The sequence below is a fragment of the Centruroides vittatus genome, unplaced genomic scaffold (assembly GCF_030686945.1).
Source record: "Centruroides vittatus isolate TY-2023 unplaced genomic scaffold, ASM3068694v2 scaffold_435, whole genome shotgun sequence".
In the NCBI taxonomy this organism is placed as follows: domain Eukaryota; kingdom Metazoa; phylum Arthropoda; class Arachnida; order Scorpiones; family Buthidae; genus Centruroides; species Centruroides vittatus.
In genome coordinates, this window is record NW_027122708.1 from 6,167,764 (window position 1) to 6,192,408 (window position 24,645).

At 32.8% G+C, this 24,645-nt stretch overlaps 2 protein-coding genes across 2 annotated transcripts in view; one reads left to right on the top strand and one right to left on the bottom strand.

Annotated features, from left to right (window-relative positions):
• Positions 1–1,631: 1,631 nt before the first annotated feature.
• LOC136988989 (general transcription factor II-I repeat domain-containing protein 2A-like) lies at positions 1,632–2,114 on the bottom strand. The gene has a single exon (XM_067287007.1). The coding sequence runs from the start codon at positions 2,112–2,114 to the stop codon at positions 1,632–1,634; it is 483 nt and encodes a 160-aa protein (XP_067143108.1).
• A 9,131-nt stretch (positions 2,115–11,245) lies between these two features.
• The window catches only part of LOC136989033 (collagen alpha-1(II) chain-like), a 93,811-nt gene continuing 80,411 nt past the window's right edge, over positions 11,246–24,645 (top strand). The window contains exon 1 of the mRNA XM_067287078.1: positions 11,246–11,448. Coding sequence (XP_067143179.1) covers positions 11,361–11,448 — 88 coding nt within the window. The 5' untranslated portion in view covers positions 11,246–11,360. The remainder of the gene's footprint in view (positions 11,449–24,645) is intronic.

The following is a 24,645-nucleotide window of genomic DNA, read 5'->3' on the forward strand; positions in this document are numbered from 1 at the left end:
ATTATACTTTCTATTTGCAAAATTTCCTCAACCTTAACAAAAAATAAGAAAAAAGTGAATTTTTAAGAAATTTGCGGGATTTCCCGGGATAAGAAAAATTTTCCGGGATATTTCCCGGGTTAAAAAAACAACCGGGATCCCGGGATCCAGTTTGAGAAACCCTAGTCGCAATGCCGGGCTGAAATTTGAAAAAATTGTAGACAAATTCGCACTGTCACTGTCCGTCCGTTTGTTGTCTTTCCTTAATCTCGAGAATGGAGTTAGATAGATGAAAGACGAGATCAGATATGGAAATCTTAGAGGCAAGAGGTCCCGATTAACTGTAATATGAACTTCTGATGCAAACCTATAGTCAATCCATTTCAATTCAAAACTTTCCCTGAAAGTAGTTAATAGATGACCAGCACGACTCCATTGCTAACGTACAGTACAGTACATGGGCAAGACGCTATAGTACAATTTGAGATGGAGAGCATATACTTTAAATTAAATAAATTAAAAATATGATTAAAAATTGCAGCCGAGCATTGTGACAATGTCACAATAAATAATTGCTCGTTTTTAATTTATTTCATTAAAAATATATGCTCTCCACCTCAAATTGTACTTTAGTGTCTTGCCCTTGTCAGTACATCATACTTTTCCGTTGGCAATGGAGTCGTGCCGGTCATCTATCTAACTTTTCTCAGGGAAAATTTTTGAATCGAAATAATGTGATTTCCGGCTTTCATCGGAAGTTCGTATATAATTAATCGGGGCCTCCTACCCCTAAGCTTTCTATATCTAATCTTGACGCTCATTTATTTAACACCGTTCTCGAGATGAAGGAAGGATAGTGGAAATTTATAGGTCTATAATTTTTTTCAAATTGCAGTCCAACAATACATTTCAATAAGTTACTTATAAGTTCTTCATGAATATCCTCTACGAAGGAATACGAATCATCTTTGTACGGACAACTCCGCCAACATTACAATGTTACTTTTGTATTAATCGGCGTCTTAACCAATAAAAGTTGTTAAATAACCTGGTAAAAGTGCATGTTTTGTCATCTACACGTGGTAAAGGTTCAGACGCAAGCCAATCTATATACACTTCCACGAACAGGACGGCGCAGGAGGCGAGATAGAAGATTATGGCAGTCATGTGAGGTGACGTTCTTGCGTTCTTTATATTTTTACAACATAATGGGCTTGGATGCGCAAACGCCATCTAACGTTAAGTGTTTATAATTATAACTTTCCAACGACATATAACTACTAGACCCCGAATCGGATAAAAGTTAACGTACGAAACTAGTCCGCCATCTGAAGTAGAGATGGGAGATCCAGTTCCGCTTCTGGAACTGGAACTGTTGGAACTGATCCGAGTGCGGAACGATTTCTTCGGAACCGTTAAGCTAGATGGTTCCTAGGAACAATTAGGCTAGACGTTCTCGGAATCATTACGCAACGTCGGAATTGCTTATTCTGTTGGTCTAGACCAGTGATGGGCAAACTTTTTAAAGAAGGGGCCAAAGGAAAGAAAAAAACTTTAGGCGGGCCAATATAATTTATTAAAAAATAACAATGATACATTTTACAAAATTCTTGTATTTTTTGTGATACTAAGCCCTATTAATGACTGAAAGATTACGAAGGAGAATGTGATGAATGAAACTGTGACTGCATTTCTAAAAGTTTTTCATAATTTGGTTCGAACTGGGATGCACTTATTCTTAGAAGAGAAGTTAATTGCTCATCTGTCAGTCTGTTTCTAAGGCAACTCTTTCGAAGTTTCATTATAGAAAACACCTGTTCACATATATATGATGAAGCAAACATAGCAGTAACTTTCTGGGCATGAGATATCAGATTTGGGAAAGTGGATTTCGAGAAGGACTTGTAGAACTCTAATTTTGGAACATTAAGAAACAACTGTTTGAGTTGAGTGTTACATTGTAATTCAATCAATTCAAGTTGCAAGTCCGGTTTCACTGTGTCACAGTTCACATTAAAAGGCATACCGAAAATTTCAAAGTCTTTTTCAATGGCACTGAAGTCTTCAAATCTTCGTTCAAATTCACCATGGAGCCTTCTCAGACTATCTTCGTAACTCTTAAGCTTTTCCTTCATCACCGGGGCTATTGAATTCAACCTCGGGAAGTGAGGCAAGTCATTCTTAGCAAGCTGATTCGCGAATAGAACAAGTTGTAGTTTAAAACTTTTGATATAGCCCCAGGTATCATCGATAAATTGATTTTTGCCTTGCATCTTGACATTCAACTTGTTCATGTAGCAGAGAAGATCCGCGAAAAAATGTAAAATTCAAAAGCCATGCAGTATCTTCCAGGATTTTATACTCTACAGACCCCTGTTTCTCAAGGAAGAATGTCACTATTTCGTCTTTCAGCTGCCAAACTCGCTCGAAGACGCGTCCTGCGCTAAGCCATCTTACTTTCGAGTAGTACAATATATCAGAGTACTCAAATTGCATGGATTCTAGAAACTCCCGAAATTGTCTGCGAGCAAGCCCACGAGATCGAATAGCATTAACCAACTTCACAATAACGTCAAGCACAGGTTTCATATCCAAAGCAGATTTACACAGGGCGTCTTGATGTATGATGCAATGTAGAAATATAACATTGTTATCTGGATATTTTTCATTAAAGATCCCAACAAATCCAGATTTTTTCCGTCATATTTCTCGCTCCATCTGTTACTATATAGTACAGTATATAGTTTACAAAGTACCTATAAATTGCATATACTATATATGCAATTTATAGGCACTTTCAAAGTTGAAATTCCTTCCATAAATTCATGAAAAATATCTGACCCTGTTGTAGTTCCCTTCAACGACCTCATGCATGCTAGTTCCTCTGTAATCCTCTGTAATACAAAAGTTTTCGTCAACACCTCTTATAAATATTAGCAACTGTGCAGTATCATTTATATCAGAGCTTTCATCCATAGTCCAATTGAGTCTTTAAAAAACAAACAATTAAACAAAAATTAAACTGATTTAAAAAATGTACCCCGTGCGGAATATTGCAAACTCTAAAATCGTCTGACGAACTTTTTCTTTTACTATAATGTTATTTCCAATATAGACTTCATAACAAAAATTTGGTCACTATTCGTCGATTTTCGGTGCCACCAATTTTATTTGTTTATTTATTTTATTTTTTGCTCTTTTTCCGTGGTGGAAAGTGTCTTTACTATTTTAAGCCAAGTATTTTGTATAGATTCAGACTTAACGTTAAGTGTAATAAAATTTTTTGTAGCGTTTTTCTATTCTAGGAATAGGAAGAATGATCCATTTGAAAGAACGGAAGTTGTCATTTTAAAACGAAAATCTAATAGCACTCCTTTCTGATGGAACTTCCACGTCTATAAAATGGCAGCAATGGCATTCTATTGTAAAATTATTGTTTATTCTTTTGAAAATTGGATATAAAAATTCAGATGATCGTGTGATAGTTACGCTAATTCCATAGACAAATACATAAAACACTATTCTTTACCGCCCTTTGTAATTTTCAGTTGTAATTGACTTCTTAAAGATATAGTGAATATTAAATAACTTGACCATGAAAATACCTAATTTAAACAATTCTAATAAACTTATATCTGATCATTTGAAACGGTTCTTCTTCCAAAATCAGCTTAAGATGGAAATATAGGAAAATTTACGTGGAAAAATTTTGGAATAAACGTTCCTAATTTATCTATTATAAATTAGGAACGTTCTTAAATTAACAAATATCAATTATAACGTTCCATTTTCTCTTTAAACATATCGAGTTACAAAATAATCGAATTATGTAATTGTAATAAATGATATTAATTTAATAATAATGACAATTATTAGCATAAAAACTATATGAAAGAATAATTTATTTTTAATTTTAAATACGCTTCGGAATGAGTATTCTTCATAAAATATGATGTTTATATCAAGTTTATTTAAATTTCATAATTTAACTCAATTGGGCCTATGATTCAGTTGAACTTCGTTTTGTATATTTGATAACATTCAAATATGATCCTTACGAAATTTGTGACACGATTCCTTAAAATATTAAATAAGTATACATTTACCTCGTATAAAGAAAAAAAAGCTCAAATTTATAATTTTCCCCAGGGTCGAATGGCCGAGCGGTTAAGATGGCAGCCTACCATTTTGGGGACTCGAGATTGAATCTGGATGGATTGAAAAACCCCACGAATTTTTTGGAGGATGGCCTGTCCGGATATGTCTGGCCCCGATTCACCATCCGGCCGCCCTATAGTGGACCTGGCCGAAGCTATAGTGGGCTTGCTAAAAAAGAAAAGACCCCTTAGTGCCTACAGGGCAGAAAGAGTTTTAAAAACTTTTCCCCGTCTCACTGCGTTAAGTTCAACTTCCTATATGTTTAATTAATCTGGCAGTTCTAATCACGGTAGTCATTGAAACTGTTACCTATTTCCTCCAAATTAAATTCGGATAATTCTCCATTATGATGGAAATATTTTACGTTCAGTGGCACATCCAGGGAGTGCGCCAAGGGGTCCTGGCACCCCCAAAGTAAAAGGAAAAGAAACACTTGTGAATTTTCCAAAAATATTTTCCTAATTAAAATTAATTATTATTATTATTTTATATTGTGTCATGTGTTCTATTTCTATATTACTTATGAATCAGAGGTCACGTAAGGCGGGAATTTTATTGAGTTCTCATTAAAAAATTTTTATCCGTTCAACTCGGCTCCCCAAGATTAAATCTTGAGTGCGCCATACGTTTTGAGGGGAATAACATTTTGATGTGCCATGTTGAGCCATGGGTGTGCCGCAAGTAGAAAAAGGTTGCGGAACATTGGTCTAGACGGCCCCTCGTCGATTTTATACAAAATACAAAATGTTTATCTCTATTCTTTGTTTTTTGGTCGATCTGCTCCTAATTATTCTTGTTTAACTCGGAATCTGAGGAAAATATAGACTAACCACCTAGACACCTTACCCTTCCCCTGATTTCATACCCCCTTATTAACTCCTAAACTTTATGTCCGATCCGCACCAAATTTTTCATCATTATTCTCTGGGACTCTGGAGAAAATACAGATTTTCATGAAATCCGGATACCCCACTCTTCCCCTGATTTGATGACACTTCGCGATAAACTTAACAATTGTACGCTAAAATAACCAAATTTGTAATATGGTTTTCATGTTAACGTTTAGCCATTTTCGTGTTTGGACGGGCGATGCCGGTCATATCTGTTGGTTACTAATAAAACAAATAATTACGAACTCTAATAAAATTATAAATTTTGAACATCTTTTTTTAAATTTGAAATACTCTAAACTAATTTGATTGACAGTCGGATGGCCGAGAGGTCAAGATGTACCACTCTGGGGATGCGGGATCGTTCCGGACGGGTAAAAAAATCATCAGGAATTCGTCGGAGAGTGATCCGACCGGAGATGTCGGCCCCCGTCCTTCACCACCCTGCCGTTCCATTGTGGCCTGGCCAAACGCATAATGGGCTTGCTGAAAAAGGCCCTCATAGTGCCCACAGGGCGAAAAGAATTTTATTAATCGAATTTGATTATTCCTAAAAACCCATGGAACATTTTCATTAGTTCAAATCCAGATAAAGAATTCACCATTCCGTGGAAAACCGTATTCGTAAAAGTACAGAATGAAAAACACGTTAGTAATTCCAACCGAAACTGTCTCGACTCTGGGTGTGGAACTGTTCTTCGTAGTTCCGAGGCCGGAACGGTTCTGACCAGAACTACCCACATATAATTCAAAGCCAAAGAAAGTTTAAGCCAAAAAGTGTATATGCTGTTGGCAGATTGTTGTGTGCTGACTTACGGTAACTATTTCTGGCGTAATTGCTATTTATTTAGACTCGAGTGTGCAAGAATTGTCATAGAAGCATAACAGGAATGCCACTAAGTTGCCGTGCAGTACTACAAAGTATAAAAGAGGATCCGTATCACGTTTCACTGGTAAGTAAGATACAGGTCTAATTTCTCTGATGGCGATCAAAATCTCGTAACCCTTTTGAAGAAATTTTTCGGGAGTAACGTTAAATTTTCTTCAGAAGTCCGTTGTTGTTGTTACCCTATGTTGATTATTTTTATTTATGTATTGAACTAGGTTTAACTCTGGACCTACGAGAGTTTTACAGATCACGGGAAACGTGTTTCGTTGTTCACTAATGTTGTAATTCAAATTTGAGCGTATTGATCGCCGACCGATGATATGGTATTCTATTTTGTACGTAAAATGATCACACGATGGCTATTTTATTGATAGGTTTCCTAAAACAAGCAATATTTCGGTTGGTGGTTGACAGCGATACGTCGTGATAAACAGAAGCCGAGCAATAGTAGTGTTTTTTGTAGTCGGCACTTTGAACCTAACTGTTTATCCATCCAGAACGGATACACCTATTAGCATGAAACAACGGTTCCTACAAAATTTGATTTTCTTCAGCATCTACAGAGACAGCCAGTAGTGCCACGAAGACCACTAAAGCGAATATCTTTGGCTAACATACATGATGACAACCTATGATGAGCGAAGTGTACAGCAGCAAGGTGAAGCTCAAATGCCTGACCCACCACATCAAATAATCAAGCTCATCGTGGTATTTCTGTAAGACAAACGTACACTAAACTTAGTTAATTTTAATTTTAAAGGTCAATAAATTACTTTTATTGATGGGTTACTACATTTGAAAATATTCATATGGGGGCTGTCCATAAATTATGTCCGTATTTTTCTTGAAATTTTTACTCCCCTCCTTTCGTGTCCCAGTTTCCAGGACCCCCTCCGTAACACCCTCTTCGGACGTCCGACAAAATTCGATCCTCCTTAAACCTTTATCACTTTACGAATGATAGATACCACAAGTAGAAATGAAACTTACAAGAAATTTTGTTTGTTTGTTTAATTAAGTTATGACAGTGCAACACTTGGGCGATCTGCCTAGGGGGATGCCTTCCGGGAGGTCTTTTTAATGGTAACCGACCCCTATTCAGGCGTTACAGACGTGAAGAAAACCCGGAAAAATCCACGTGGCTAACCCGTCTTGGCGAGGCTCGAACTCAAGACCGAACTCCCAGTGTTCACCGCTTGGCCACTGGTGGGCGAAGAAATTTTGAAATAAATATAATAAAATGCATAAACTGTATAAATTTTAAAGAAATATACGGACGTCCACTGAAGCTCAACCCCTTTCCTATCCGTTGTCTGATTTTTGTCCGATTTGTCTTAACCTCCCCTCTCTCCCTTCCAGTGTGGATGTCATTTATGGACAGCCCCTATAAACGGTTATATATTATTCAGTGTAGGCGCTCCTCGATTTACAACAAAACTCCAGGAAGCAATCGTGTTCGTAAGTCGAGGAGCGCCTTATATATTTCTTGTATTTTGTATTCCTTAATTTGGCGAAATATTTAGCCGATATGAATAATAATTTAACTACTGGTATTAAAGATTAGTTTAACATTTTTCAGAGAATTTTGACTGTTTCATTTATTATTTATCATATCTGCAAATTACAGTCATGAAAATTATGTATTTATGTGATGAACAGTTATATCTGTATTAAATATTTCCTATGAACTTTACTCCAAGGTATTTCCTGCAGGTACGCAGCTTTCTGCCTTTAAGTGTCACGGCGGACGCACGTTCACTTCGCATCAAAGATGGCGGCCCAGTTCGGAAATACAGTATGTCGTTGTAACGTCCGGTAAATATAACGTAAAATACGTCGTGCGCAAATTCTATAATAAAAATATAAAATCACTTCCAGAAAATTATAGTTCATATTTATTTTCAAGGTATTACTTATATATTTGCTTATTTCTAACACAACTATAAACGAAACTGCAAATGAATATTCAGAAAATATATACAATAAGAAGTATTTTGACTAAGACTATTTAGGTTACATATGAAGTAAGATGCGCATCCTGTAATATTTGAAAAGTAATAACCCTTCTCGATGACACGTGATATTGTACGTATAGCCACTTGTATGCTTTTTTGTATACAGTAAGTAATCTGCGTACGTCTAAAAAGATAAGTAAATTTTTGGCTATTGAAGTTGATCGTTTCAGTTTACAGTATGTCTGTATTTTCTAAATCACGAAGCCTGTGTTTGTGTGTAAGTTTTGCTTGAAGCTTATCTTGTTGAAATCATTTGAGCTGATTCTTATTCTAAGGCGACTACGTTTTCCCACGTTTTGTACCAGTCAATATTTGATGCAGGATGCACATGGAAAGTTGAGGGAAGATGCAGCGTGTAAGAAGTATCGATAGGAATTAGCACTTGTTAACAGTATGTTTATTCTTTTACGCAGTGAATTGAAAAGTGTTTTTATTATATCGTGTGCTATACTAATACTATGTATTTTAAAACTGCAAAATCTTCGCGAATACAAATGGAAAATCAACAGAGGAAGTTGGAAGCATTACCATAAAATTGAGCGAATGCGGTGAAGGAAAGAGACATAACTGTCAGAGGCTAGCAAACAATATAGGGTGCTTGATGCGTAAATTGCTCCAAATATGAGGAACATGCACATTAAGCAAGGTTCCGGAAAATTTCATTTAGTTCATATATGTTTTCATTTCATGTAAAACTTGTGCATTGTGCAGTAAAAAAATCGTTTTGAGTACATGTAAGTTTTTGTTTATATGCTTATAAAATATGAAGCTACGCACGCGTAAACGTAATCATGCGCAAATATACGATGACGCAGAATTTACGCATTGAAAATGTACACGAATATTCACATCCTTCAGTAAAATATTTAATCAAAATTTAAAAAGTTTAGATATCATTTATTTATAATAAAAACATTTTTATAGTTTGGTGAGAAACACCAAAATCAAGAAAAGCAAATTAAATAAACGTTAAAAATCCTGCATTTAATGTGTAAAAAGCTTTAATTTGCACTTTTTATTTGCACTCTAACAAAAATTATTTTCTAAATTAAAATCACAATGAAATTTATTTAAATATTTCTTTTATTATATTTAATGTATATTGTAAATATTTTACAAAGGCATCGCTCAATTTTGTCGTATTGCGATAGAATTAAGTCGGAGCCAGAAAGAAGCGATCCTTGTACTTGTTAGGCACAGAAGAGGCGACCCTTGTACCTGACGGTCGTGGACAGGCGAACTTTGCATTTGCCGTCACAAAAGAGGCTATTCTTCTACCTAAGTTGTGTATGTGCTACCTAGAGCATTTGACGTCGGGGCAAATTTAAATATGGCGCTTTTTGGGTAAGCCTTTCATTAGTCTGTTACAAATTTTAAAATTATTAAATATACTCGTATGTGACAGTTTTCTAAGAATTTATTACTTCGTCTATGTAACAATTTTAGACTTTTGGTGCCCCATCTTCTTGGCTCTCTGGGCACGTACCCCCTATATTCCTGACTGTCCACGATCCTGCTTGTACCTGTCGTCCAGGGGAGAAGCGATCCTCGTAGGAGATGGATCCTTGTACTGGCCAGTTGCGGAGAAACGAATCTTGCACTTGCGGTAGATCAATGAACAAAACTATCGTCATCGACTGCTTTTGTTCTTGTGCTTTTTTCGTTTTAAACGTACGCAATGCTATTTTTTTTTTTTTTTTTTAATTTTTCTCTCCTAAATTCCGTTAGGCGCGCTCAATCGCGTCGGGAAGCACAGACATTATCACTTTGACTCCACTGTATATCGAAAACGAAGTCAAGGACCCTATTTTTTACATTTAAATTGACCTTCGTTGCATTTTTGGATTCCTCATAACAATTAACGGAAAATGGCAAAGTTTTATCAAAATCGATCGATCAATTTTGAGATCGAACGCAATATTGTAAACCATAGAAGAGGCTTCGCCTCAATAAATTGGTATTTAGTAACTTTCTTCTCTCTCTGAGAATAAAATATATAGCATTATATAGAGATAATGCATACAGTATGTAAAATTAAGTAATTTAAAGTTAATATAGTGCTTTTATGTTAATATATAAGTAATTTTATTTCCATGTCTTAATAGTTTGATGTTTGCTGAAGGAAGAAAACGATCAGTTATTAATTTAAAAAGCTAACATATAAAAATGGAATGTAACAGGATTCATTTTATAAAAGTTATCGCTAATTCTAATTTGTTTTAAATTTTTAATGAACTAAAATATTTGTTATTAAAAAAAGATTTAATGTATATAGCATAAAGTAGATAATATTCGAAATAATACTCACAATGCATGTATATATTTATACTGTATAAGTTATACGAGCGTATACATATATATATATTTATACTGTATATATTTAAGACTATATATATATATAGTCTTAAATATATAATTTTTCGATAATATAATAAATATATTCGGAATTTAATGCTAATTTATAAATATATTATAAATAAAATTTAATTTATTTTAATAATAATTTAGATATAACATACAAACATGCCTTTAAATTATTAGGCTGCATTTAATTAAATTTTGTTACTTCCTTATAATTATTTTTTAAAACTTATATTTAATTTTTAACGTCTTAACGGAGAAATACAAGTTAAGTTGTGTATATTCGTTACAGTGTGTTATATTAATTATAATTTTAAAAAAGTTTAAGTATCGATTAATTGTTTCGCGCATACATTAATTTGAATTAAAACAAAATTGCAGCACATATTTAACATTTATGTAGAATATTCAGTAAATTAAGCAATATTATTGTTCATTTCTGGCGAATTAACGCCATAAAAACATAAAATAAATAACTACTCTATGGAAGGACATTGTGCGAATTTCAGTTAGTTCCGGTCTAGTTGCGTTACATCTGCTAAGGTCTTCGCAGTAAAAAAAAGTTGCGTTATAAAAAGTGTATACATTTCAATGTTAATACGCTTATTAGATCGATAGCAACGATGATACAAAACATAAAAGTAGAATTTTTTCATATTCTGAAAATCCTTTGAATCTTAAAAAACTACAAATTCAAAAAAAAATTAAAAAAAAATACATTAAAAATTTTTTGCTTTTGATATTTTATAAAATTCATAAAATAAAGTAAGAATGTAGATTATGACGATTGATAGCAGACGGATAACTTAATTCACGAATTTAATTCCGCGGTCTGAGACATCTTGAAGTCATTTTCAATGGTTGTTCTCTTCAAGTAACTCTGGCGATACATCTCTCTCCGGGTCACCGCAATACAACTTGTATCAGATTACATGCTAAGTTAGCGTGGGATGCACCCTATAAGTTCATAAGTCTGCACTTGCAAGCACCAAACAAATTGTCAACGGGGTGCTATGTGGATCTGTAGGACGTAATATAAAGGCTGGTAGGTTCCAGCTGTCAATCAAGATGACCCTCTACCCGTCCTGGGTCATTATTTCTATTATTGTGCTTCTCACCTGTCAAGTTTTGGCACAATTTGACTCACAGTACGATGGTAAGTAATTGACTTTTTTCAACTCGTTCCGATAAAAGTGAAATATAATTATTAATTATTCGTAAGTAATTAAATTAATAAAAAATTTATAAATCAAATTTTAAATAATTTAAGACATGACAATTGCATTAGATAATTTTTGATCCAAAATATTTAGGAATATTTTAACATTAACAAATAATTAAACAAAAGCCGCTTGTCATTAACCCAATGATAAGCGGCTTTTCTACTTTTTATTTAAAAAATTAAATTAATAAAAATAGTATTTATAAGTTATTTCGGAAAAATAAAAATCTCTAAATCGATTATATTTGTGTGAATCATTCCTTTCTTTATTTTATAATTATTTTAATTTTCTATTGAAAAATAAAGAATATTTGCATCTTTCTAATTTAAGAATTGATAAAATTAGATAAATTACATTTATAAAAAATTTTTTTTTATGATTCTAATAACGTTTTGTTACCAGAAGTTTGTACACTAATGCATAGTTACACAAAAAAGTCAAATATTTTAAATATTTTAAAAACCTTTTTATCAAGTAAAAAGTTAATAAAATGATAAAAAATAAAATAAAATACTTCATTAATATAAAACCAGATTGTAAATTTAATCATGTATAGAATATCCACTTATTAGCTCGTCTTTATTAAAAGCACTTGAAGTCTGAAGAATGCAAAACGGTAAAAATTTCCAAGTGTGCAAGAAATCAGGAAGATGTGGGTGTATTTTCTTTCTTTAAAACGAATAACCTTCCATCTGGGAATGACATCAAACAGAGCTCTAGCATTTTCAGCGAATGCCAGATGTCAGTATTTAAGAGTTCAGATGTTTACCATCATTCAAATATTCTTTTATCAATTATAAGCATAATCATCGAAAAATTAAAAATTTTAACCTAAAAAATTTTCATTTTACTTAAAAAAAACCATCCGCATACGAGCTATGTTCTTTTAGTTTTCTTATTTTGTTCTGATGAAGCATAGTTATGACTAAATAATAATAAAAAAGAAAACTTAAAATTACAATTAAAAGCTTTAAAAGCTAATTAAGTCTGATTTTCAATAATCAGAGGAAGATTTACTTTTTATTTACTGTCTGATTATGTTCTTTCTTTTATTTTTTGAAACATTATAGGCCTGCTAGGGATAAAGTAGAAAAAAAATAAACAGCAAAATTCGGGTGTGATTTAGATAAAACGATTCAATGACCTCTTTCAAAGAGACTAATAAAGAAATAACAGAAATGAATTCGACATAACTCGGGCCATCCGTTTGCCATCATCAAACTGCCACCCTCGCTATATAATTTTAATGAGAGCTGTTGACACTATTCTTTAGATGAACGTTTCAAGGCCATTTGACCCATAAACTCATTTGTTTTTTCTCAATCTGTTTCCAAGACAGCTTCGTAGAGGAAGGGTTAAACCATTATAAAATATTTTAGCCTCTTTAATAATTAACAATAAACTTATTCACGCTATTAAAATGTTACTATTCGAATAACTTTCAGTGTCATTTCTGATAAAGTATCTGCACCTAGACCTTCACGCAATTGGAAATGAACTTGCATCTGCAGTTGCTGACATCAATCTACTTTAACTCGACTAGTTTATACAGTGTTACAGAAAAGTATTCATTGAGAAAAGCATTTGCTAAACGATGTCATCGAGGTCGTTTGCTTTTTCGCTCAGTCCTTAAGTTAATAAGTTGGAATGTCTGAAAGAAATATATCTTCTGCAGAGCAGACCTTGGCCGACATATCGCTTGCTGTTTAAAAATCAAATTTATAGCAATGTGTAGATTCAGTTTATAAATGATAAATGTTACTTTTAAAATAATCATTCCGGGTATCACCAATATCGAATTAATAAAATAGTTTACGGGATAACAATTTAATGACCTCTAAAGAAAATCGCTATTTAATAGAATAATTACAAAAAGAAATTAGAATTTAGTGCCATGTAATAAGAATCTTAAACCTTCGATTTGCTAATTAAATAGCGATCTGTGCTTAGTTTCAAAAGGAATAAATTGTCAATTCTAAAATTTATATTCGCATATAATACATTTATAAGCTATTTTAACAAAAATTATAATAAACTCTTGTTAAAAGTAACCGAGTGCACATGTAGCTTTAATTAAATATGAACTGCGGGAATGCTTCGATTTACTCGAATTTGGTTAACAGATTTTAAAATGAGATCATACTTTTAATATTAAATTTTTAAGTTATGAACCTTTTTATAAGCCATTTAATTCACAATAACTAAAGTTAAATTATTAGGCTAATTTTCAGTAGTGTGCACTATTTAATTTTGATAGCAAAACTAAATATGTAGCCTATATTAACATGTGAATAATAATTCATTAATGGAACTATTTCGGTATACAGAATATGCAATTATCTAAGAGAATCCTAATTTTACATATTAAAAAAATTATTTTATGGAATTTCAGATTATAATACAATGCCTTATATTTTTATTATGATTTACTAAATTCTGGTGAGAAAAAAATTTTTTGAAGTTATTCAAATTTCTAACACCACACTATTTATTTCATTACAGATATTATATTAAATAATTATTTGTATTCAAATTAAAACGAAGCTAGGAGCACGGTTCCTTTTCCTCATCTTTGGCCAGAGATTTAAATACCAGTCAGGCCTCCGTAATAAGTATAATGGAAGTCCGACGAATAGTCCTTAGAGTACTGAAGGCTGCACTAATAGACCAATTATTAAATAATCATATTAAATCAATATTTTATATATTTTTTTGAATATCTTTTATGATGTACAAGCAAATGGATAAATATTTTACGGTTTTAGGAATTTGAATATTGTAATTTAATAATATTAGCCATTTAATTTTCCAAAAATAAATGATAATAACTAGGAATTTTTCGGGAGTAGTCCGTCCTGATATATTGGGTCCCGTCCCTCACTGTGGGTCTGACCAAATTCATAATGGACTCGCTAAAAGGCCATCCTACTGCCCACAGGAGGGAAGTTTTAAAAAAATTATATATTTTTCTCTAATGATAAGCGGGATGCCGGATGTTTCGATCCCGCCTCTTAACGTCTAGTCGACCCTGGCACATTGGACTTTTCAGGCCTCAAGACTAGTTGACCTCACATACAATCCACAATAATAAGAAATAGAATCTTCAAGGAGAAATTTGCTTTGGAGGAGAATCGGACAAGCTGCAGCTGTCAAAATAATATTTATTGACTTCAACTTTTTCCGCACATGCATTAAGAAAGGTCCCGGAAAATTTCAAAGATTGTATCTGTCTTGAGCATGGTTCGAATCTAAATGTCGCTATTGTAAGATATTTTTGTTCTGCTATATTAATTACCTATAGCAAATCACAAGTAGCACATTACGAACAGATGGTTAAAAGTCAGTCGTAGGCGATAGATTATGAATTTATTATAGTTATGAGTAAAAATCGATTATAATGAAGAAAATACACACATAAATAGTATATCATTTGATTATGCTTTTTTAGAAATTAATTTACTATTACATTAATAAATTTCGTTTAAATTCTGTTTCACTAAAATAAAACGAAGTGATTCGGAGCGTCGTTTCACGAAAAATCATGAAAGCCTTAGAATATTAATCCAAACGCGGTGAGAGTCCTTTAAATCGTGACTATTCAAAAAGCAAACAAGTTTAAATGTATTTTAAAGTGTAGTAAATAAGATAATAATTTTTATTTCTTATCTTAAGATATAACTAAAATTTATTTATTTAATTTGTAATTTATAAAAATTAGTGTTTGTTTTCCATTTTTTGTCTCTCTGTTTTGCGAGCAGTAAGAGGGCCTTATTTTCAATACCCATTGTGGATTCGGTGAGACTCACCGGAAGCGACCGAGTAGTAAGAAACGATTATATTGGTATGTATTGTTCTAACTATGTGGTTTCGATTTTCTGGAAAAAAAATTACTTCAAAATTCAGCCGCTAGGTTAAAATTTTGCGCTGTTATCTTTTCAATATGCAAATTACATACGTTTCTAACAAATTCCGAGTATAAAAGGAGTTGCAAAACGCATTCTTCGACAGGTGAAACGTCATAATGTTTTACTTGATAGTATGTTACTTATCAAACTCTTCTATCAACGAAACAGTTAATGTCAGCTATGCACGTGAGGAATTTCGATGCTTAAAAGCTTTACGAAGATGGCTTCTAACTATTGAGAATCTTAGGAAAATGATTTTGCACTTTGAGTCAACTGAAACTTTTACGCTGAAACCAGGACGGGTGGCAAACCTATTGGTCATCTGAAAACGGAAGACGTAACTACTGGAATATCGGAGCACGAAATGGAATGTTTTCATGGCAATAATAGTGCACACTAATTAGACATGCCCTACAAGACAGTGTGGAAAGTTCTGCGAAAAATCTTGCATTTTCATCCATAGAAGTTATCCCTCAGTTAAGAATTGGCTTTTGCTGATAATGATAAGCGGATAACATTTTGCCATGACATTCCTAGCTTGAATAATGGACAATGAATAGCCCTGGCAAATTCAGTGAAGCGACGAAACTTATTTTCATTTGCATGGAGATATAAACACTTACAACTACCATATTTGGTCTGACGAAAATTCAAATTCCATTGCACTCATCAAAGATAACGTGGTTTCATAGCAACTTTTGTCATTGGTCTTTATTTTTTAAAAGAAACTCTGCGTTTGAATGGCATGTTCTGTTAATGCCAAAGATACGGGGGTATGCTACAAAACTTTGCCACTTCAGCATTGCAGCAGAGAAAATGTTTGAATACCACAATATTTATGCAAGATGGTGCATTCCTATATACCGGCTTAAATTTGCAAGCCTTACAGTAACATTTTTCTTACGAGAGAGTGATTAGCCGAGCATTTCCAACGTCCTTTCCGCCACAATCACGAGATCCAAATCCCTGTGAATTTTGATTATGAGGATAAAGAACTTCGTTTACTAAAGCAATGTTTCCAACTTAATTGTCTTAAAAAACAAAATTTTATAACGTGCGACAACTCCACACAGTCCAGTTGCGTTCCGTCATCAAGTGTATTGTGCAGCGAATGCAACTTTTAGAGCTTGGAGATGGAGGACACATAGAGCCTTATCTTTGATGTCATCGTCATTTCCACATTCATCATCTGTAATCACATCTTTAATTGAAATTTAATTATTGCACTTTGTTTCTTAACTCCCGAAAAACATTGGAAAATCTACGTGATACATATATTAAGCGGATAGCAGAGCTAAATTTCACCTTATCGGCTGAATTTTGAAGTAAAATGTGTTTCTAAAAATCGAAACCGCATACTCAAAACAGCATGTATACCAAATTTGGTTTTGATTTGCCAAATAGTTCTTTCTTTCAACAGAAAGCTTTAAACACCTACTGTTTAATTACGATCATCTAGTTTTATCATGGCCACTAGTTTCTAGTTTCTTCTAGTTTCTAGTTTGAACCAAATGTCAGGCTCGACCACTGTGGGAGGCTGATGCCTCCCACAGTGGTCGAGCCTGACATTTGGTTCAAACTACCAATGAAAATTTCTGAGGGACATGATTAATTGACCGTTATACCTGTTGATGATTTTTCTGTAATGCTCTTACGTGTCGCATGTTATCGTATCTTCTTGTGTCCATTGGCTACTGTCATATTTAAAGCTTCAGAGTTTTGGAAAATTCGACAGATTTTTCTGTCGTTTTCCATAGTCTGAAAAAAGTTAATGTGCCATAACAAGCACATAAACAGTGAAGAAGAAGCAGAATAAATTTGTGAGGATCCGATCTAGACCCGAATATGTTTCTCATAGAGGTAACGGTATCTTTATCGCTTCTCCATCCAGCCATTGCCGAATGAATATTCATTTTCCAAAATTTATAACTAGGCCCTATGTTAACAAAATTTCAATTGAAATATCTAATACAAATTAAGTAATGCTTAATGCAAAACAAACGTATATATATATATATTTAAATTTAATACTTAGAGTAGTAAAATTGCAATGTGATATATATTTAAACAATCGACAATGTAATTTTTTAAAACTTTTTCTGTCTTGTGTGCACTGGGTTTTTTCAGATCCATCACAGGTTTCGCTAGATCCACAATGAAATCGACATATCCGGGTCAATCGCCCATAAAAACTTCTAAGCCGAATGAAACTGGGACTCCTTTAAGCTCATGTCTTTAGCATCTTGGTCAAACAGCTGTCAATGCGAATAGTGGCGCATTCAAGATTTAATCTTGGGGAGCCGAGTTGAACGGATAAAAATTTTTTAATGAGAACTCAATAAAATTCCCGCCTTACGTGACCTCTGATTCATAAGTAATATAGAAATAGAACACATGACACAATATAAAATAATAATAATAATTAATTTTAATTAGGAAAATATTTTTGGAAAATTCACAAGTGTTTCTTTTCCTTTTACTTTGGGGGTGCCAGGACCCCTTGGCGCACTCCCTGGGTGTGCCACTGAACGTAAAATATTTCCATCATAATGGAGAATTATCCGAATTTAATTTGGAGGAAATAGGTAACAGTTTCAATGACTACCGTGATTAGAACTGCCAGATTAATTAAACATATAGGAAGTTGAACTTAACGCAGTGAGACGGGGAAAAGTTTTTAAAACTCTTTCTGCCCTGTAGGCACTAAGGGGTCTTTTCTTTTTTAGCAAGCCCACTATAGCTTCGGCCAGGTCCACTATAGGGCGGCCGGATGGTGAATCGGGGCCAGACATATCCGGACAGGCCATCCTCCAAAAAATTCGTGGGGTTTTTCAATCCATCCAGATTCAATCTCGAGTCCCCAAAATGGTAGGCTGCCATCTTAACCGCTCGGCCATTCGACCCTGGGGAAAATTATAAATTTGAGCTTTTTTTTCTTTATACGAGGTAAATGTATACTTATTTAATATTTTAAGGAATCGTGTCACAAATTTCGTAAGGATCATATTTGAATGTTATCAAATATACAAAACGAAGTTCAACTGAATCATAGGCCCAATTGAGTTAAATTATGAAATTTAAATAAACTTGATATAAACATCATATTTTATGAAGAATACTCATTCCGAAGCGTATTTAAAATTAAAAATAAATTATTCTTTCATATAGTTTTTATGCTAATAATTGTCATTATTATTAAATTAATATCATTTATTACAATTACATAATTCGATTATTTTGTAACTCGATATGTTTAAAGAGAAAATGGAACGTTATAATTGATATTTGTTAATTTAAGAACGTTCCTAATTTATAATAGATAAATTAGGAACGTTTATTCCAAAATTTTTCCACGTAAATTTTCCTATATTTCCATCTTAAGCTGATTTTGGAAGAAGAACCGTTTCAAATGATCAGATATAAGTTTATTAGAATTGTTTAAATTAGGTATTTTCATGGTCAAGTTATTTAATATTCACTATATCTTTAAGAAGTCAATTACAACTGAAAATTACAAAGGGCGGTAAAGAATAGTGTTTTATGTATTTGTCTATGGAATTAGCGTAACTATCACACGATCATCTGAATTTTTATATCCAATTTTCAAAAGAATAAACAATAATTTTACAATAGAATGCCATTGCTGCCATTTTATAGACGTGGAAGTTCCATCAGAAAGGAGTGCTATTAAATTTTCGTTTTAAAATGACAACTTCCGTTCTTTCAAATGGATCATTCTTCCTATTCCTAGAATAGAAAACGCTACAAAAAATTTTATTACACTTAACGTTAAGTCTGAATCTATACAAAATACATGGCTTAAAATAGTAAAGACACTTTCCACCACGGAAAAAGAGCAAAAAATAAAATAAATAAACAAATAAAATTGGTGGCACCGAAAATCGACGAATAGTGACCAAATTTTTGTTATGAAGTCTATATTGGAAATAACATTATAGTAAAAGAAAAAGTTCGTCAGACGATTTTAGAGTTTGCAATATTCCGCACGGGGTACATTTTTTAAATCAGTTTAATTTTTGTTTAATTGTTTGTTTTTTAAAGACTCAATTGGACTTGCAATTGTTAAGGCCGGATTTGGATAGGCACGGTATTTGCAAAAACATTTAATTACTAGAGTCTATAAAAAAAAATAAGTCTGCAAAAATTGTTCTCTGACATTGTTTCATTCTTATTTCTTTGAAAGTCATTTCCAATAAAAATTTTAATAAACAAATTTCGAATACGGTTTGATTATAAAAACTTTGTTTTCGCTTTTATTTTTGTGAGGCAAAAGAACTTTTAAGACAAAAAAAAAAAAAAAAAAAAACTATATTTTTCTGTTCTTTAACAATTTTAACTAAAGTGACCTGTAAAAATGCAACCCTTATAGAAAATGATTTTAATACAGTAGTTTTGTTACACGCGGGATTGATATACGCGTATTCGTGTTTTCTCACATGCGAATGGTTTGATTAATTAAAACTTGGATGAGCAGGAGTAATTGTGACTATTGATGCACACTGATTATTATTATAAAATTCAGTATACAAAGTAAAAATATAAATAAACACTTTTCTGTTAGCATAAACGTATGAAGAATTTCGTTTTACGCGGTAACGCTGACAGGCAACTTCCACATAAAACCCTGATATTTCTGCACTTTTATATTTATTTATTCCGATTCATAGAATTTTAGATATTATATTACGTGAAATAAAGATTATCCTAATAAATAAAACGATCGTTCATTATACTAGAGTTCTCAACCTGTAATTTTGAAAAAAATCTGTTTTGTTCTAAGTTATGGCAATACAACGCTTGGGCAATCTGCCCAGGGGAATGCCTTCTTCTTTTAAGCTAATTGGCCCCTATTCAGGCATTAACAAAAAATCCGGAAGACTCCATGTGGCTAGCCCGTCCTGGCAAGGTCGCGAACCCACGACCGAACTCCCAATGTCACTGGTCACTGGTAGAGGAGTTTCTAGCTCATATGTGCAGGGCCGGATTTACATAAGAGCATTTGGGGCCTGTGCCCAGGGCCCCCACAAAACTAAAAAAAATTATGTTTAAACATAATTTTTTTTTTCTATTACAGCGACAGCCTAGTGTGGCCTAATCATGAGGGCAACAGGCAGAGAAAACCAAACCCGGAAAAAAATTTCACATAGGTATTTTTCAGTTAAATTAAAATAATTAGTTTTACACAATAAAATATATGTATGTTTACAATAACCTTATTTTTAAATGAAATTTACAACTTCCTAGTTCAAATCTAATTGAAAGTACAGTATTTTGTGTAAATTTTCTAAATCATCAAATTTGCCTACTCTTAAAGGGGGACCCCCACCGAATTTCTGCCCAGGACCCTGGACTGGTAAATCCGGCCCTGCATATGTGGCTTTTTTTTTTTTTTTTTTTTTTTTTTAACTCTTTCCGCCCTGTGGGCACTAAGAGGGCCTCTTTTAGTAGGCCCATTATGGGTTCGGCCAGGCCCACAATGGGGCGACCGGGTGGTGAGGGACGGGGCCCGACATATCCGAACGGACCACCCCCGAAAAATTCCTGGGGATTATTCGACCTCGATTCGAATTTGTCTCCAAAGGGGTGGACCCCCACCGAACTGCCCAGGGCCCCTGGACTGTAAATCCGGCCTTGCATATGTGGCTTTATACTCCTTGAAGAAACAGGAAAATGATCGCTCGGCGATCGAAGAGTCGGCCTTATAGAAGACGGCCAGTCCGGAAAGACAGAGGAGAGGTCGCGACGCGACCAAAGCCGGCCTTATAGGAGACGGCCACTACGAGAAGGGGAGATAGAATGCCTTCCGGGAGTACTAGGGGGAAGCTAGCCCCTATTCAGGCGTCATTGGCAAGGAGGAAGTCCAAAAAGTCCTAAAGTTTTAATCAAAATGTGGTAGTTTTGATAATTTTGATGGGCAAAGCGTACCAAAATAATAAATGATAATCTTAGTTAACAAATTATTTTATCACATCCGTTTTGTAATTTTGATCGTTTTGCACTCTCTTTGTTAATACAGTAGCATAGAACAGCGATTCCTATGTCTAACAAAACAAACTTTTCAAAATATAGACAAAACTCGATTGACTGACAATCCCAATCAATAACAAAAAAAAAAGAAAAAAAAAGCTTTGTATGTGTTTATTAAAATTAACAATGTTAATGTAATATATGGAAAAAACAACAACAACAAAAAAAACCCAAATAAATATGTATTTCCATATAAGGAAGTTAATGGCGAGCATCTATCATTTTGTATAATTTGTAGAGAAACCTTTGCGATAATGTTTTAAAGACTTTTATGTTTGGAATAAGTTAAATGATGGTTTCTGTATGAAACTTTATCCAATTGTGTTTAATATGCAAGTATAAAAAAGTGGAACAAATTAGACCTTGACCAATATTCTTTAAATAAAATGCTTTAAAAAAGAATATAAAGAGTGGATGAAGTAATTACGCCAGTTAATTAATTTGAAAATAAAAATTTTATCATTGCCATTTAACTTCAATTCAAATTGCAAAGTAATGAGAGTGTAAAGTTCAAAATTCACAGATGTTTTACGTTAATTATATAGACCTTTATAAACTCATAATCAAAATTATATATATGTAATGAGTATGTTATATTCTATACATAATTTTACTTTTATAAAACTTCATAAAATTTATTAATAAAACGAGTAATTGCGGGGCTGCAATTTTTAATCATATTTTTAATTTATTTCATTTAAAATATATGCTCTCCACCTCAAATTAGTACTATAGTGTCTTGCCCCTGTACACCATACCTTTCCGTTGGCAATGGAGTTGCGCAGGTCGTCTATCTAACTCTTTTCAGGGGAAAATTTTTGAATTGAAATGACGTGAGTTCCGTTTGCATCGGACGTTCTTGTATAGTTAATCGGCGCCTCCTGCCCCTAAGCTTTCTATATCTAGTCTTGACTTTCATTTATCTAACGCCGTTCTCGAGATTAAGGAAAGACAGTGATAATTTATAGGTCTACAATTTTTTAAAATTGCAGTCCAATTATGGTGTAGAACAGAAACTATTTTTAAAAATCTGTTTTGTCGCGATCATTCAAGTTCAAATAATCTACTATATAAAGCTGAAAAAATGGGAAGTCTCTTTTTGTCACGGTATGCCAAAAACGGCCTCTAGGGGCGCCCCTAGCTATTATTTAAATTAATAATATAAATTATTTTATATTAATTTTATATTTTTACAGTATAATATTCAGTATATTATTATTTTTATTTGTAATTTAGTATGCCCCGATGCCTGCATCGGGCCTTTCGACTTGTACAATATAATTGTTGAAATCAGTTTTATTATTTTTAAATGAATTTATGTAATTTGAACGATGAAATATAATTCTACAGATGATCTATTTATAAATTATATTCACTACGCACTACAATTTGAATAGGCAAAATTATTTTTTAAATTACTTCATTATACAGACATTCATAAAAGTTTAATCGTTTTTTTATTTATCGAATCTAAAAATATATATATATATATATATCACATTACCTAATATTTAAAATAAGTTAAAAATGTAAACGTACCAAACAATTTTCTCAATAAAATCCTACACAATTATTTCTCACGAAAAGATATATTCGGTATCAATATCAAGTAATTCCGTTTTGTCTGTTAACTAGTATTAATATCGAAATTATTACTTATTAAATTAAATTAATATTAAGTTTACTCTCATGAGAGAATTTGGATTTTGTGCTAGTAACACTTCGGCATTAATAGCCAACCAATAGAAATCTTGAAGAGTAATGTATCACAAAACAAATGCAGTGTATCGCACGTGTTCAGCACGTGGCGAATAGTAAAATGGTATCTACGAGAGATCTTTGAATATTCGATAATTTGAAATATTATTGTCTGAATATGGAAACATCAGAAATTAATTTCGAGAAAATATATAGTTTTTAGTGAGAAATGGGTTAAATTTAAGTGTTAACCTTTTAAATTGATTAAACTTGTTACAGTTAAAACAAGTATTTAGCAAACAATAATTCGAAAAACGTATGTTTACGGGATTTTTACATTTTTCTTCTGTAAAGTGTATTTATTTAGGCCTAATACTTTGGAAAATCATAATATAAAATTTTTTGGGAAACATGTTTAATTAATTTCTTAAGCTAAACAATAAAGTTTAAAACAGTTAAAGATAAAATATTTTTGCCAGTGACTGTTAACGTCTTGCTAGAGTTGTATAGAGTGAGCACAAAGTCTTGTCAGCCCTACATAAAATTGTATATTCCATTTGTTTGTTTTAGAAAAAAACACAAATAATGGTTGATTTATGTACTGTACTATACCATTGAAAAAGGGGTATACCGAAAAATGTATAATTGCTAGTTGTTGGGCTCATGAAAGGGAAAGAACAGGAAAAGCTATGGAAGAGGTGTGTGCAGACTTCAAGCAGAGATTTGGACATCTTTGTTTGAAGTCTGCACCAAAAAGAACACTTTTCTGATGAAGCATAAGATTTTTACAACAGGTTGCACAAAAGATAATTGAAGAAGTAGCAGACCCTCCATCAGATGTGAAAAACGCAATGAAGTTGAGGAGTCAGTGCTGAGATTGCCCATGAAATCAACATGGAAATGTTCTGTGGAACTGGGTATACCCAAATGATAATGCATAAACTTATCCTTTGCACTACCTGTTGTAAAAATCTTATGCTCCCATCAGAAAAGTGTTCTTTTTTGGTGTAAGTTGTCATCCAAATTTCTGCTGGAAGTCTGTATGTCTTCCATTGTTTTTTTTTCTTTCCATTTTATAAATTCAACAATTAGCAATTACATGCTCTTCAATGGTACAATTATTTGGGTTTTTTTTTTATCTGAAACAAACAACAAATGGAACATACAATCAATTTTCTGTAGAAATGACATGATTTTGTGTTCACCTTGTCAACACATCAATTCTATGTTATTTCTATATTAGCAATAAAATAAAAAGAAGCAACTGGTTCTAGGAATGACATTTGGTTAGTAATTCTGCTCCAAAGTTTTCTTTACATCTTTTTTTCATTAAAACAAACACTCACTATTTGATGGAAGGAATCTTTTTAAAACATACATATAGTTATTAAACACTGTAGTTTAATTTTGCTTGAATGTACAGTACTATACAATGTTGACTATGTATCATAAGTATGTCGGGAAATAACTAAAATAAGG